Raw genomic sequence first — 14,443 nt, 5'->3', positions numbered from 1 at the left:
ATGATATTTCTTGTTATATTGTCCTTTTCACCCCTCTCTGCTCTGTGTGTGTGTGTGTGTGTGTGTGTGTGTGTGTGTGTGTGTGTGTGTGTGTGTGTGTGTGTGTGTGTGTGTGTGTGTGTGTGTGTGTGTGTGTGTGTGTGTGTGTGTGTGTGTGTGTGTGTGTGTGTGTGTGCGTGCGTGCGTGCGTGCGTGCGTGCGTGTGTGTGCGCGTGTGCGTGCGCGTGTGTGCTGACGTAGCGTCATGTGGCAGATATCCCATTACCTTTCTACATCAGCAGCAGCTCATCAGCTGTCACCACCCGTCTGATGAAGAGCAGAGAAGCTAATTTGGTATTCATTATTAACAAATCACTGTGCTGTGAAAGTGTCCTTTGTTTTCTCCACAACTGAAAACAATTACAGTCGGCTCTGGCTTCATTCTTTGTGGTGGTTGCATATTTCAGGGCACCATGGTTCGCTGGTGGTGAAATTGAAAAAACAGATTTACTTTTTCAGAATCAGTGACAAGAACTGCATTGAACTCTGATTAATATCGTCTCTGTCGAGTGGAAACCTTGTATGTCCAAAACTGTTACTTTACTTTTACTTACGTTACTCACAGGTATGTGTCATTCGAAACTCTACACGGCTTGTGCCAGGAAGCTTTGTGATTGGCCAGTAGCCACTTTGTATAGCAGTTCCCGCCAGAACATGATTTACTATTCTGTCCCTATCGGGTCGCCACTCGAACGGCACTGAGTCGGTTCAATCAAACTTTGCAACGTTCGGCACGACAACTTGCTCGCAACTTTAGCGACCAAAAAACAGTCTGCAGTTGTAGCTAGGTGAGAGGCACTTCCGCGTTGGCCACAGAAGCGTGGCGTGGTTATAACACAAAGATCTCCAAATATGGACATATCAGACAGTTATCCTATATTAAAATTGGCTAAAGGGATGGCTGGACGGCAGGTGGACCTCAGATCATTTGGGTCTGAATGGCGACTCACTAATTCTCGTACCAGTTGCCGTGGGCTCCCCCGCGCTCACCCACATCCCCGCTCCTCTGGTCGCGACCACGCGACAGACTGTATCAAATATAAATGACTGACTATCGTAAACAATACAGAGACACCTCCCCAACAATATGAATGACTGACTATCGTAAACAATACAGAGACACCTCCCCAACAATATGAATGACTGACTATCGTAAACGATACAGAGACACCTCCCCAACAATATGAATGACTGATTATCGTAAACGATACAGAGACACCTCCCCAACAATATGAATGACTGACTATCGTAAACGATACAGAGACACCTCCCCAACAATATGAATGACTGACTATCGTAAACGATACAGAGACACCTCCCCAACAATATGAATGACTGACTATCGTAAACGATACAGAGACACCTCCCCAACAATATGAATGACTGACTATCGTAAACGATACAGACACCTCCCCAACAATATGAATGACTGACTATCGTAAACGATACAGAGACACCTCCCCAACAATATGGATGACTGACTATCGTAAACGATACAGAGACACCTCCCCAACAATATGAATGACTGACTATCGTAAACGATACAGAGACACCTCCCCAACAATATGAATGACTGACTATCGTAAACGATACAGAGACACCTCCCCAACAATATGAATGACTGACTATCGTAAACGATACAGAGACACCTCCCCAACAATATGAATGACTGACTATAGTAAACGATAAAGAGACACCTCCCCAACAATATGAATGACTGACTATCGTAAACAATACAGAGACAGTTTGTTTATTTTTGGACCACAATTCTTATATGAGACGATTTAAGATGACTCCATGTTATTCTCCATAGAGAGAACCAGGGGATGAACGAGTGACGTCAGGACTTTGGCGCTCTATAATAAATACTAATAGTATAACGCTTTACAGACACATCAACCAGCACTGGACCTATATGTATATTATTTAGTGCTTTTTGTGCCATTCTGGCTATATAACCTACCCTACGTGCAGTAACTGCAGTTGCTCTCTAGTCTCAACTCTCTATCTCGTATATTGTCCCCCCACTTTTTACGTGCCGGCGGCACCACTGCCTCGGATGTCATGCTCATATCAGTTGGAACAACAGTACTATGTAGGTGTGAGGGTCGCGTAGCAGCCTGAACTCTAAATGTTGAACCTCTAATTTAAAACATTACACCCGTGTGAAGTGAGGGGCGCTAATATATTAAAGTCTAACTCATGTTGATTAGGTGATGTAATGGTGATGTAAAACAAACACAACAATGTGCCAACACAAACATTAAACGCCATTAACAATAAAGAGACAATATGACGTAATGAGGCACATTATGACGTACATTTTCCCTTCACTGTCAATGGCGTTTACAAAACAAACATTGAACTAAAGACAAACTTAAACCTGTGTATAGGCCCCTCAAAGAGAAAAGAATGTGGCTGTAGGGACAGCTGATGAACAATACGTTTAGGTTCTTCTCTTTTAGTGCTTAGTGTGTTGGATTCTTGTAGATGCCATGAGAGCCTTTTACTTCTAGGATCTAGGTCATGGACTTCCCGATCATCCCAGCAAATTGAAGCCTGGAACGTGATATATTGATAAAAAATCTATTTCAAACCTGAATTGTATCCTTCAGCCACACCTTCTATGCTATATAGTTATAGACTAGTGTAGACGGTAATTGCTATACCAATAGAGGGTATGCGCATGCATAAAGTGAGTTTAATGTTGTTTAACATTGTTTAATACAATCAGATAAGACTTTTCTGTTTGGATGTATGGGCTGTCAAGGCCATTCAGTAGGCGTTCCTGCATAATTTCCGGGTATGATGATGTCACGTGCATTCCCCCCATGTTCATCCAATAAGAAAAAGGTAGATATAGGATATGCAATTATGCATATCAAATATGTATATCAGAGCTTTAAACTAAGCATTTCATAAGTTACTCTGTTGATTTATGTTGATTTAGACACATTCATAAGCCCTGTACTGATTTTACTTTATTCAATCTTGATGTATGACTCCACCTGGTGGTGAAACAACCAACCCAGTCACCATCACCTACTGTATACATTTCATACAAATGTTCATATGTTAAACGGCTTAATTGGTTCATGTAATAATAATAATCAAAATCTGCAAAGTAACTAGCAAACTATTTGCTTAATTTATTATATGCACAATACCACTCATAAAAATGGGTTTGCCTTGTGCATCCATTGTGTGTTGCTATTCACAGTATATGGTTTATTGACATATGACATGACTCCATACAAGATGCCAGCACAATCACAGCCATATTGACTTCCATTGTACAAATGTATGTTAAATACAAATTTGTGGAGGTACCGTGACCTGCACTGGCGGTGTCCATGCATAAATGATCAGATTATATCTAGCCTAAATTTTAAGTTTTAAAAATATAAATATTTAAAAAAATACAAAACAAACTAAACAAATGTGAAGTGAGGGGCGCCTCAAACAAACATGTCCTACCTACTTTTACAAATATCATGCTCTAAAGTCTAAACAAACATTAAAACTCTATAGACGTGGCTGCCACATGACGTCACGTGGGGTGCTCATCTTTTTTACTTCATTAAATGTCCATAGACTTGGCTGCCATATGACGTAATTCCCAAAAGCCAGATGTTGAAGGAGCCCCTCAAAAATGCTGCCTGGCAGTGTGTACAATAATTATGCCACTCATCGGTCCAGCGGTTTGTATTAGTTAGCCCTGCACACAGACAACAGCGGAAACATAACCTCCCCCCTTGTTTGGGCCCTGGCGGACATAAAAAAATCACACCCGTGTGAACTGAGTGGTGCATCTGTCAGTGACGTCACATACTAACCATACTAACCATAGCAACCATGCTCGTGCTTACCATAGCAACCATGCTCGTTTTTTTGGTACGAACAAACACAGGTACAAAGCCAGTTGTTGGAGTGGTTTGCACCACTCAAAAATAAAATCCCACTTGTGTGAAATGAGGGGCGCTCTTATCATACATCGTCATATATCATACATCACATTCAGCCAATCAATCATTTCCGTGATACACACAAAGACACACAAAGATGGGCATAAGAGGGGCTATAGCGCCTCATTGACCCAACCACCTGTCCCGTACAGACCATTCGATGCAGCACTATAGCGCCTCATTGACCCAACCACCTGTCCCATACAGACCATACGATGCAGCACTATAGCGCCTCATTGACCCAACCACCTGTCCCATACAGACCATACGATGCAGCACTATAGCGCCTCATTGACCCAACCACCTGTCCCGTACAGACCATACGATGCAGCACTATAGTGCCTCATTGACCCAACCACATGATGCAGCACTGCCTTGTCTGCCCTCAACCCTACCCAACCCGGGCAGCTCTTTCAGTAATTGACAGTGTAGCGAATGGGAAACTGGCATATTACTAACTTGATTCGAGGACATGAAAAGATACATACAGTATTTGTATTCCACCGTAAGGGCTGCTGCTTTGGGTGCCCTAAGGTTAATTGCTTTGAACCAACCTAAAAAAATGTAAATGGAAGAAACACAAATATGTATAAGTGCAAATGAAGACATGATATATATGTTAATTGCAAAAACAGATCTCTCCATTGTAATTCATCTTCATGAATGTTTGCTATGCAATAGTTATTGTGGGGCGGCGGACTTCACCTGGTCTATGACATCACTCATCTCGATATCTGGGCAGTTTTCAGCTCTATTAGACTGCCAGTTATTTCCAGTACTAAATGTAGTCTAAAAATCACACCTGTGTGAACTGAGTGGTGTAAGGTCTTATATAGCCTGTCTGACGTAATGAAATCATGTCTGGCGTAATTAAATCACACCCGGGTGAACAGGGTGAACATAGCAACCATGCTCATTTTTTGAGCACAGACTAACAAAGCCAGTTGTAGGAGTGGTTTACACCACTCAAAAAAGTATAACAAAAATGAAAAAGAAGCCATTTACAATACGTCAACAAAAATGTGTGGAGTACTTCATAGATCGTGGACACACTCAACGTGACTTACATACAGACTCACAGATCGTCTTCTACATGTTGACGTTGAGGAACCACAAAACTTATGAAAGGATATAACTTCATGTTTCAGTGTTAAACATCTGTTTCTTTCAACCTTCTTAAACAAAGTAGATAAAGTGCTAAAAATGTCAACAAAAACAGCCCATTAAAGGGCAATGTTAAAAAAATTGTAAGATCCTTTTCCAAGTACCATGATTCCTCGACGGTGCTGTTCTCAGCTACCACGTAATCCCTGTACATTTAGATTGCTTTGTTTAATTTGGTCTTTCCCCAGTGAAAAATCACTCCTTCTTTGGCTGCTCGATGGGGTTCCCCAATCTGTAATTTGCAATCTGTCCAATCCCAGCGTAGTAAGGTTTTCCTGTACCTTGGCACCCCGAATGTGCATCATTAGGTCATTGAAGTAGATGTGAGGTTTTATGTTCTGAAGGAGCACTCCCTTGGGGGCCCCACCCGTGATGAGAGCCTCGTCGATTTCCACGCCCCAGCTTCGCAGTGTTTTCAGGACACGGTTCCCCGAGCTGGAGGCACTGCAGGCTGTGACCAGGAAGGTGCGGATGGGACTGAATTCACGCTCGTCCTTGACATAGAACCTCTTCTGGAGTTTCCCCAGGGCGTCCAGGAAACCCATCAGGGGACTCTGGGCCAGTGTCGTGTTCTCGTTTTCATTCTTGTGCTTAAAGGACTTGTCCAAACCTGCTTTTCTCACAGTGATCTCAGAATCATCTGAGAGTAAAGCATCTCCGTCAAAGGCTACTCTCAGCTGGACGTCACTCAACTCGAAATCAGGGTCATGAGACATGACTGTGGCAGCGGCAATGCCCTCTTGAATAGCCTCAGTGACTCTCTCTGGGTCCTTGGTGAGGTAAAGGTTGGTATTGTAAGCCCTCAGGTAGTCAATATGATTCTGCCCTCCAGTCATGCAGATTCTCTCGATGGCCAAATTGTAATGACTAATGCTGTTAATGAATCGGACTCCCACTTGGGAATAGCTGCTAGACAGGAGGACAATGTCAAACAACTCTTCACTGTCTGGGTAGATCTCCCTCAGCCGTACGTTGACCGACATCAATGCCTTGACAAATGGGAAAGCATCTCCTGGCAATAAAGGGTTGTCTTCGTGCTCCACCTGGTAGTCTAAGTATCTCTCCAGCCCTTCCATCTCATAAACTCTGCTCTCTGCCTCCATGTTGAACAGGGTTTGAGGGGAGATGGATATAGTAACAGCATGTTGCGGGTTGGGTGGCAGCGGGAGTTTTGTTTTGAGGGTATCGAAGAAGGCTTTTGCCGCATGCCATTCTTGGTCCTCCTCATCTGTTTGAAGATATTGTAGACCAATTTTTCCAATCTTCGATTCCGTTGAAAGTGCCGTCACCGTGCCAGTCTGCAGGACAACGCTTAGCAAGTGATTGCTAATTGTAACCGTAGAAAGTGCCGTGCCAGATTCGGACAATGCCTGGAAACTCTCATGTGATACGTAATTCTGTGTTGTGTGAATGCAAGTTGAAGGCTCAGGGGCTGTACATATACAGATCATTTGTGATGTATAATGTTACGTCACCAGTAGTGGTGGACAGTTACTGTACAAAGTACATTTATCAGTATAATGGAGTAGGTCTACCTCTTTCACCACTGGTGATAATGTGTTGTACAATGGAAACTCGTAACTCTGTAATAGGTACAGCTGGTGACGTGTCATTGCACGTCACAATTTATCTGTATATAGCCCCCACCCACCCTGCATCAAAGCTAAGTGGAAGGATAACACGAGAAAAGAGTGTCAACTCAGAAGAAGAACTAACTGATAAATGCAATGGAAGTGTACTGGGATTATGCCATCATGACCAGTCAGAACGGCAAAGTCAAAGAGGAACCGGAGTTGGAGAGTAAGATGGAGGAAGAGGAGAAAATCCTAGAGGAGGGGAAGCGACTGACGGCTTGGGGACACAATTTAGATGCACGGGAGATGGCACTGAGGGAGCTGGCAGTGAACCTCGAGGAGAGGGAGGAGACAGCTAAAGCCATGATAACGGAGGTAGATAAGCGGAAGCAGAATTTGGAAGAAAGGGAGGAGAAAATGAGGGAGAAGGACATGCTGGACACCCCTGAATCCAAAACACGGAGAAACCAGAACCCGGGAACTCCACCTGTACATAGAGGACCCAGGCCAGCATGCGGGGACTCGGAAGACATGAAACCCACCTCCCACCAACTGTTTGTGGGAAACATCCCTCACAACGTGGAAAAGGCAGAGCTCATTGAGTTCTTTAAACAATTTGGTAGAGTTCTGGAGGTCATTATCAGGAGTGGTGGAAAGCTCCCCAACTTTGCATTTGTGGTGTTTGACGGCTCTGAACCTGTTCAGCAGATCCTCAGTAATAGGCCCATAAAGTTCCGTGGTAACTGGCGTCTCAATGTGGAGGAGATGAAACCTAGGTCAACAATGAATAGAGCTCTACAGGGTTCATCAACCCATGCACAGACACCTAGCTGTGACACCAAACAGGGTGCTGGTCAGGAGGAGTTGAATTCTGCGGCGGCTGCCAGTCCTGGATCCTCAGTGGAGGCAGAGAAGGTGACAAAGCCTGCGTCCATGGAAGAAAAGAGACTGAAGGATTGGGGACACAATCTAGATGAGTGGGAGATGGCGTTGAGGGAGGTGGAAATTATTCTTGCTGATAAAGAGGAGAAAGCTAAAGCCATGGTAATGGAGGTGGAGAAGAGGAATTTGACAGTGCTGGAGAGGGAGAATGTGGTGAGAGAGGACATGCTGGACATCCCTGTTCCCAAAACACAGAAAGATAAGCGACCTGGAACTCCACCTGTACATAGAGAACCCAGGCTCGTGTGTGAAGGGAAGCAGGGGGAGGCTCAGGTCAGGATACACTCTGACCACCAACTGTTTGTGGGACAAATCCCTCATAACGTAGACAAGGCTGAGCTCACTGAGTTCTTTGAGCAATTCGGTACAGTCCTGGAGCTCATTATCAAGAGTGGTGGGAAGCTCCCTAACTTTGGCTTTGTGGTGTTTGACGACTCAAAACCTATACAGCAGATCCTCAGTAAGCGGCCCATAAAGTTCCGCGTTAACTATCTCAATGTGGAGGTGATGAAAACAAAAAAACTGTTTGTGGGAAACATTCCTCATGACGTGGACAAGGCTGAGCTCACAGAGTTCTTTCAGCAATTTGGTAAGGTCCTGGAGGTCAACATCAGGAGTGGTGGGAAGGTCTCTAACTTTGGCTTTGTGGTGTTTGACGACTCTGAACCGGTACAGCATATACTCAATAATAGGCCCATACTGTTCCGTGGTAACTGGCATCTCAATGTGGAGGAGATGAAAACATCAAGGAAGGAAGTTCGGAATTCCGTTTCGAAACAAACCGAAATAGAAATACAAGGTCACGTGGCCAGCAAACTATCTTCATTGACAATGGTGGATGTGGATGCGACTGACCGACCAGAAGAATCTGGCAAGGAACACTGACCAAGGTTAGCAGGACCCAACTGGAATTCCTTCTTGACAAACGTGATACTTTTAACACCCTTCCATAGCCGTGTCGCCCCGCCCTAAACTGGACAGGGAGTTCTGCCAGGCCCAGATCATTTGTCGTCCGTTTCCAGTGTTTCCAGGGGATGGTTTTTATTATCTTTCTTTCATATTTGTATCCTCTTTTATTCTGTTTCTTGCAAAACTTTTATGCTTTTTAAAAACATTTATTTTCTTGCACATTTGTATCCTTTCATACCATTTTATTATGTCTCTTGCACAATTATCATCTTCATTAACAGCTGCCTGCGGAAGATCCTCCACATCCGATGGCCAGACACCATCAGTAACATGGAACTCTGGCATAGAACAAACCAGCTGCCCGCGGAAGAAGAGATAAGGAAACGCCGATGGCGATGGATAGGCCACACCCTACGAAAGCCCGCAAGCACCATCATTAGACAACATCATTGAAGATGACCTGGAACCAGCTGGAGAGAACAGCTCAAGACAGAGATGACTGGAGATCGCTTGTTGACAGCCTATATGCCCTAGAAGGGGTAGTAGGTGTAAGTAAGTAAGTAACAATTATCATTATTTTTGAAGTGGGCATGACAATTTGCCTTGCTGCATCCAGCTTACCTTCAGGTTATATATTGCTACACTGTAGCTGGTCTACTGTCTGTGACCAATTTTGGGCTGACATGACCAGACTACAAGCTCTTTATCGTTGTTGCATGCTCCTTTGTGTCTAGGACTTTACACACTTCCCCGGACATTCCTGAACTAATTTTAACCTGTTCACAATGGACTTATTTTTCTTGTTTTGTTCACTCATATTTTCCCAATTTTCTGTGTAGTTAGAAGTTAAGATAGGTCTGTGAACACCATTAGAATTCCCCTACAAAGGAAATGTGTCCAAATATTTCAATTTACATAGCTACGTTAAATGGTATCAGGTTTATTAGCCATATGCTATTGTGTTCAAAATCATTCCAAAACTGTACCAACTAGACCTAGATTATCTTTTATTGATAGGATTTTTTTAATCATTTGAATTGATCCTTTTTATAAGTGTCAAGGATTGTGATGATAGGGTCCTTGTTTTTTCTCGTATTAATTAATACCAGAAGTAGTGGTGCCACTTTCTATTTTAATTTATTTTGTTTTCTTTCCACACACAAATTGTTAAAGGTGCAACACTTGGCCATTGGATGTCAACAACTCTTGCATAAGGTTAGTTATTCTCCCTAATTAAAGTCTATAAGGCAGCAGTATTTTTGTTTGCAACGTAGTGGTGCAAAGGCTGCATGTCTCAGAGCATCTCTTTAAGGGAAAATGTCCTTTACCCAATGGAAACAGAAACACATCATTTAGATGATGGAGGCTGTCAGATTACAGAGGTAAACACAACGATAATTCTGGACCAGACAATATTTTGGGGAAAAACATTATTATTGTATTTCACCTTTCACCAGCGATTTTTTATTTACATTAAATAAAACTATATGACCTTTTATGTTAGTAAAAGTACGTTTTTTTACCAATTATTATTTATTTGTTTTACTAGATAGGATGATGAAGATGATGATGACGACGATATCATAAATACATATATTTTTGAGTGGTGCAAAACACTCCAACAACCAGCTTTGTCTGTATCTATGTATGTGTCTATGTATGTGTCTATGTATGTGTGTACCTGTGTGTACCTGTACGTGGGGCCACGCAACCAGTGAGCATGGTTGCTATGGTTAGTGTGTGACGTCACTGCACCACTCAGTTCACACGGGTGTGATTTTTTATTTAGTGAATTGCTGGCTCTGATGCAAATTGTTCATGTTGCTACATGTTGCTGTGAGGTCACTGTATCAATCATCTACCATGTCAGCATTTATATGCCCTTTTTGTGTCAGCCAACTACACAGTGCTAATAAAAAAGATTGTCGCAGATGTGTGTCGCTGTCGTTTAGTCGCCCTATATACTTAAAGGAGTATAATTAAAAAAATGATTTTCTATCAATTATACACCCCATGAAGCCTTGAATTCATGGATTTTGTTTTTGTTATTGCATTCCGAAGCCAATCATTTTATGACTGGCGGAGTCTCTGGTAGCAGGAGACTTGCAGTCTCCTATACTGAGTCTCCTACTGATGACCTGGTCATCAAATGATTGGCTTCAGAATGCGACAAAAACATAAAAATCACACTTATGTGAAGTGAGTGGCGCTCTTATCATCATACATCATCATACGTCACATTCCGTGCTCAGCCAATCAACTGATGAGCACAACATTCAAAATCGTCACGAATTCAAGGCTTCATGGGGTGAACTACTCCTTTAAGCCTGATTTAGTGATTGATTGATTGATTGATTGAACACTTTATTGAAAATTAATTTAAAAGGATACAGACACAAGACAGCTAGCTGGCTTGTTTCCATTGAGGTCCTTTTGGGGAAAGGGGACACAGAGCAACAATACAAACAACCCGGTCTCACCCAAACATAGTGAAATAGCACAGATTGACATTTCCGTAAAATTAATTAAAATTAAAATTAATTAATTTAAAAGGATACAGACACAAGACAGCTAGCTGGCTTGTTTCCATTGAGGTCCTTTTGGGGAAAGGGGACACAGAGCAACAATACAAACAACCCGGTCTCACCCAAACATAGTGAAATAGCACAGATTGACATTTCCGTACATACACGCCTAAAACCCCAAAATCTGTACATATTACACTGAAATCCTCCCCATAGACTGTGACGGAGGGGCACCGTCTCTACCGAACGTGAGCCATGAGAGACACCACCAAGCGCACTAAAGCATGCGTGTTCCCGCGTTGTGAAGTTCGGTAGAGCCAACTCAGCCCAGTCCGAGCTAACAGGAAGCCACGGGTGATTTGCAACCCGCAGCACGGGTGATTTGTAACCCGCAGCACAGGTCGGACTAACGGGAAGTCTGACTTAAGGGTAGCCCCCGCAGGGGTCAAGAAAAACATAACAAAACGATTTTGTTTAGTTTTTGTATCTATTCTACTCTAAAAGGTCAGTAGTACATGGGTTAAAATTAGGTCATGTTATCAGCCAATCACCTTTTTAATGCGAATTAAAAAAATTCAAAGGAACTGATCAACTTGAGGCAAGTCATTCCATTGAACTTCTGCCGAGTATCCACACCGGTACTGTAGAAACGTTGGTAAGAATGTCCATAAAGACTGCCTGCCATTGGACTAATAATCCTCAAGCGTGGCCTTCAGTTGAGTAAACCTTTTCATAACGGCTTTATATTTTCAATCTCTAATTTCAAGTCTTCTTTCACACAGCATTATATCTGTTTTTGTAAATTATGGACCCATTTTAAAATTGATGATGGGTATGCTTTTGATCAGGGCTTGATATTAAAGGCCTAGCCTGGCTAATAAGACAGACGCGAATCAGCCGTTGACAAAAAACATTGCCTGCCGGCGGACAGTGTGATATGAGTCTGGCTTATTAGCCAGGCTATCAAAGGCAGACCCCTCGTTCCCCTTCAACCAATATATCCCTTATCAGACAACATACTTACTTTAACTTACTTACTTATCCCCATTACGCTGGCTGGCGCATAGCAACAAACGTTCTCTACTTGCATCTGTCTTTGGCCATCTTCTCTATGGTCCCCCAGCTCTGATGTTGTTGCTGGAGCTCCTTCTCCATCGTCCGACTCCTACGCCATGTCATTTTAGGCCTCCCTTTCTTTCTCTTCTGCCTTCTGGGGGGTCCGCGTTGATGTCCTTTCTGAGGACATGGCCAATCCAGGTCCACCTACGTTTATCGATTATACTATGTGCATGTCATCTTGTTGGGTGATGTTGAGGGAGGTTATTGTTTGAGATGGTCTTGGTATGTGTAATACAATAAATGATTGTCTTCGTGTAAGTAATCAACTGGGGAAGATTCATGGTGATAACTATTAATTACATTTTTACCGTTCACCTATCACGTATAGGCCTACTGTACTGTATGAAAATTTCAAAATGTGTAATGGGGTTATCATATATTAATTTACTTATATTGATCCTATAAACAATTTAATATAGGTATAATTAACGTTCCAATTTTGGAGGTCTGGCTCATGGACTAAAAACTGGTTCTGAACTGAACCGGTTCCCAACCGGTGGAAAAGGGGCCAATGTGAGAGTGATATATCTGGTCAACGGCACGCATCGGTTTCCTTTCCTAAAACCGGCTTGTTCATCGCGGAGTATAGGCCTACTTTGTCAACTGGTGTAATACCGTGTATGATGAATTTGCAGAATATTTTGCTGGGAACAGAAAGAAGTGTGATGCCCCTCCAGTTGTTAAGATCACTTTTGTCCAGTCTGATCACTCCGATGGTATGTGAGAGAGAGAGAGAGAGAGAGAGAGAGAGAGAGAGAGAGAGAGAGAGAGAGAGAGAGAGAGAGAGAACATTAATGTGAAAGTGTAACTAGTGGTCTGTATGCAGTACCTAGGTGCAGTCAGAAGGGGGCAGTGTTGCAGCCAGGTGGTGACCCTGCATGCAGTATTGGTGCCCATTGCCCAGAGCAACAAGTCCACTCTGCACAGAGCTCTGGGCACTGTGCAGTGTGCACTGATCCATTCATCCAGCCAATGATACGGGACTGGAGCTATACATATTTGTTTTGTACACAGTAGACAGTTCTCTGGCAGAGAAATAAAGTCTATTGTAATTTCACTTTATGAAAATCTAATTATGATCTCAGAGTTAAATCACTGATAGTACTTTGTAGAGTTTGAACCCCAGTCTGTCTGTCTGTCTGTCTGTCTGTCTGTCTGTCTGTCTGTCTGTCTGTCTGTCTGTCTGTCTGTCTGTCTGTCTGCCTGCCTGCCTGCCTGCCTGCCTGCCTGCCTGCCTGCCTGCCTGCCTGCCTGCCTGCCTGCCTGCCTGCCTGCCTGCCTGCATCCATCCATCCATCCAGCCATCCATTTCAAAGTCCCAAATTGTGTAATCACCCAACATAGACTACTGTCTTCTGTGACATGATGACATCACAGTACACAGTAAAAAATGATCCATTAGTAACTCTGACCGTGTAACACAATTTAACCAAATGAACGCGTAACTTGTGCACTTTCAGAGTTATACAATTCCAGTACATTTCCGATGCCTTTCCCAGTACGACTCTGGAGATTTTGACAATAAATATCTTCCCCTGAGTTAGGTAAGTATTGGAATATGTAAATACCGTAGTCAAGTAAAATAAAAGTACTTAAGATTGTACTTTAGGGCAGTACTTGAGTAAATGTACTTTCCAAACAGTGGAAACAAGCAGTCAGACATGGACAAGTGACAGCTACCCGCAACAACCACAGCAGAAGTGACGTGTCGTGGCGGCCCATGGGAGCATGAATGAACGCACGTTGTCAATTGATATTTCACACAGCGAGCGAGTATCAACAAGACAATGCGTCACTGTCCCCGGGAGGTGAGACATATCTGCCGTGGGTCCTGTGCAGAGTGACAGGCCTCCTAATGGCATGTGACTCACTTCAGACACACAGTCTGAAGGGACAGGGAGGAGGAGACAGGCCGGAATTCACAGTCTCGTTGTGACCAATGACCATGGCATGACTGTAACAGTCTACTCTATGCCATGGTCATTGGTAACAATTTAACAAACATGCAGAGTGAACGGTGATGTCACCCATTGGTTTCTACAGACCCGTTTTGAAGCCACTTTTACAGCTAACTCAAAACTGCACCATCATGGAATATGGATGCTGGGGTTCACGTGATTGTAGCTTATACACGAATGCCATAGTAGATGTTAAAAAGACCCCATAAGTGTTTGGTGAAATACCCCTTTAAGCACATTAACCTGAG

At 43.2% G+C, this 14,443-nt stretch overlaps 1 protein-coding gene across 1 annotated transcript; it reads right to left on the bottom strand.

Annotated features, from left to right (window-relative positions):
• Window positions 1-988: 988 nt before the first annotated feature.
• On the bottom strand, window positions 989-6,781 carry LOC306919657 (cytosolic 5'-nucleotidase 1A-like; the record flags this gene model as incomplete). Its single annotated transcript, XM_079496212.1, has 3 exons — window positions 989-1,045; window positions 5,450-6,466; window positions 6,704-6,781. The coding sequence occupies 3 exons, from the start codon at window positions 6,779-6,781 to the stop codon at window positions 989-991; spliced, it is 1,152 nt and encodes a 383-aa protein (XP_079352338.1).
• Window positions 6,782-14,443: the final 7,662 nt, after the last annotated feature.

The sequence above is a fragment of the Electrona antarctica genome (genome assembly GCF_951216825.1).
Source record: "Electrona antarctica genome assembly, chromosome: 3".
Taxonomy (NCBI): domain Eukaryota; kingdom Metazoa; phylum Chordata; class Actinopteri; order Myctophiformes; family Myctophidae; genus Electrona; species Electrona antarctica.
This window is presented reverse-complemented; position numbering and strand designations above follow the sequence as displayed.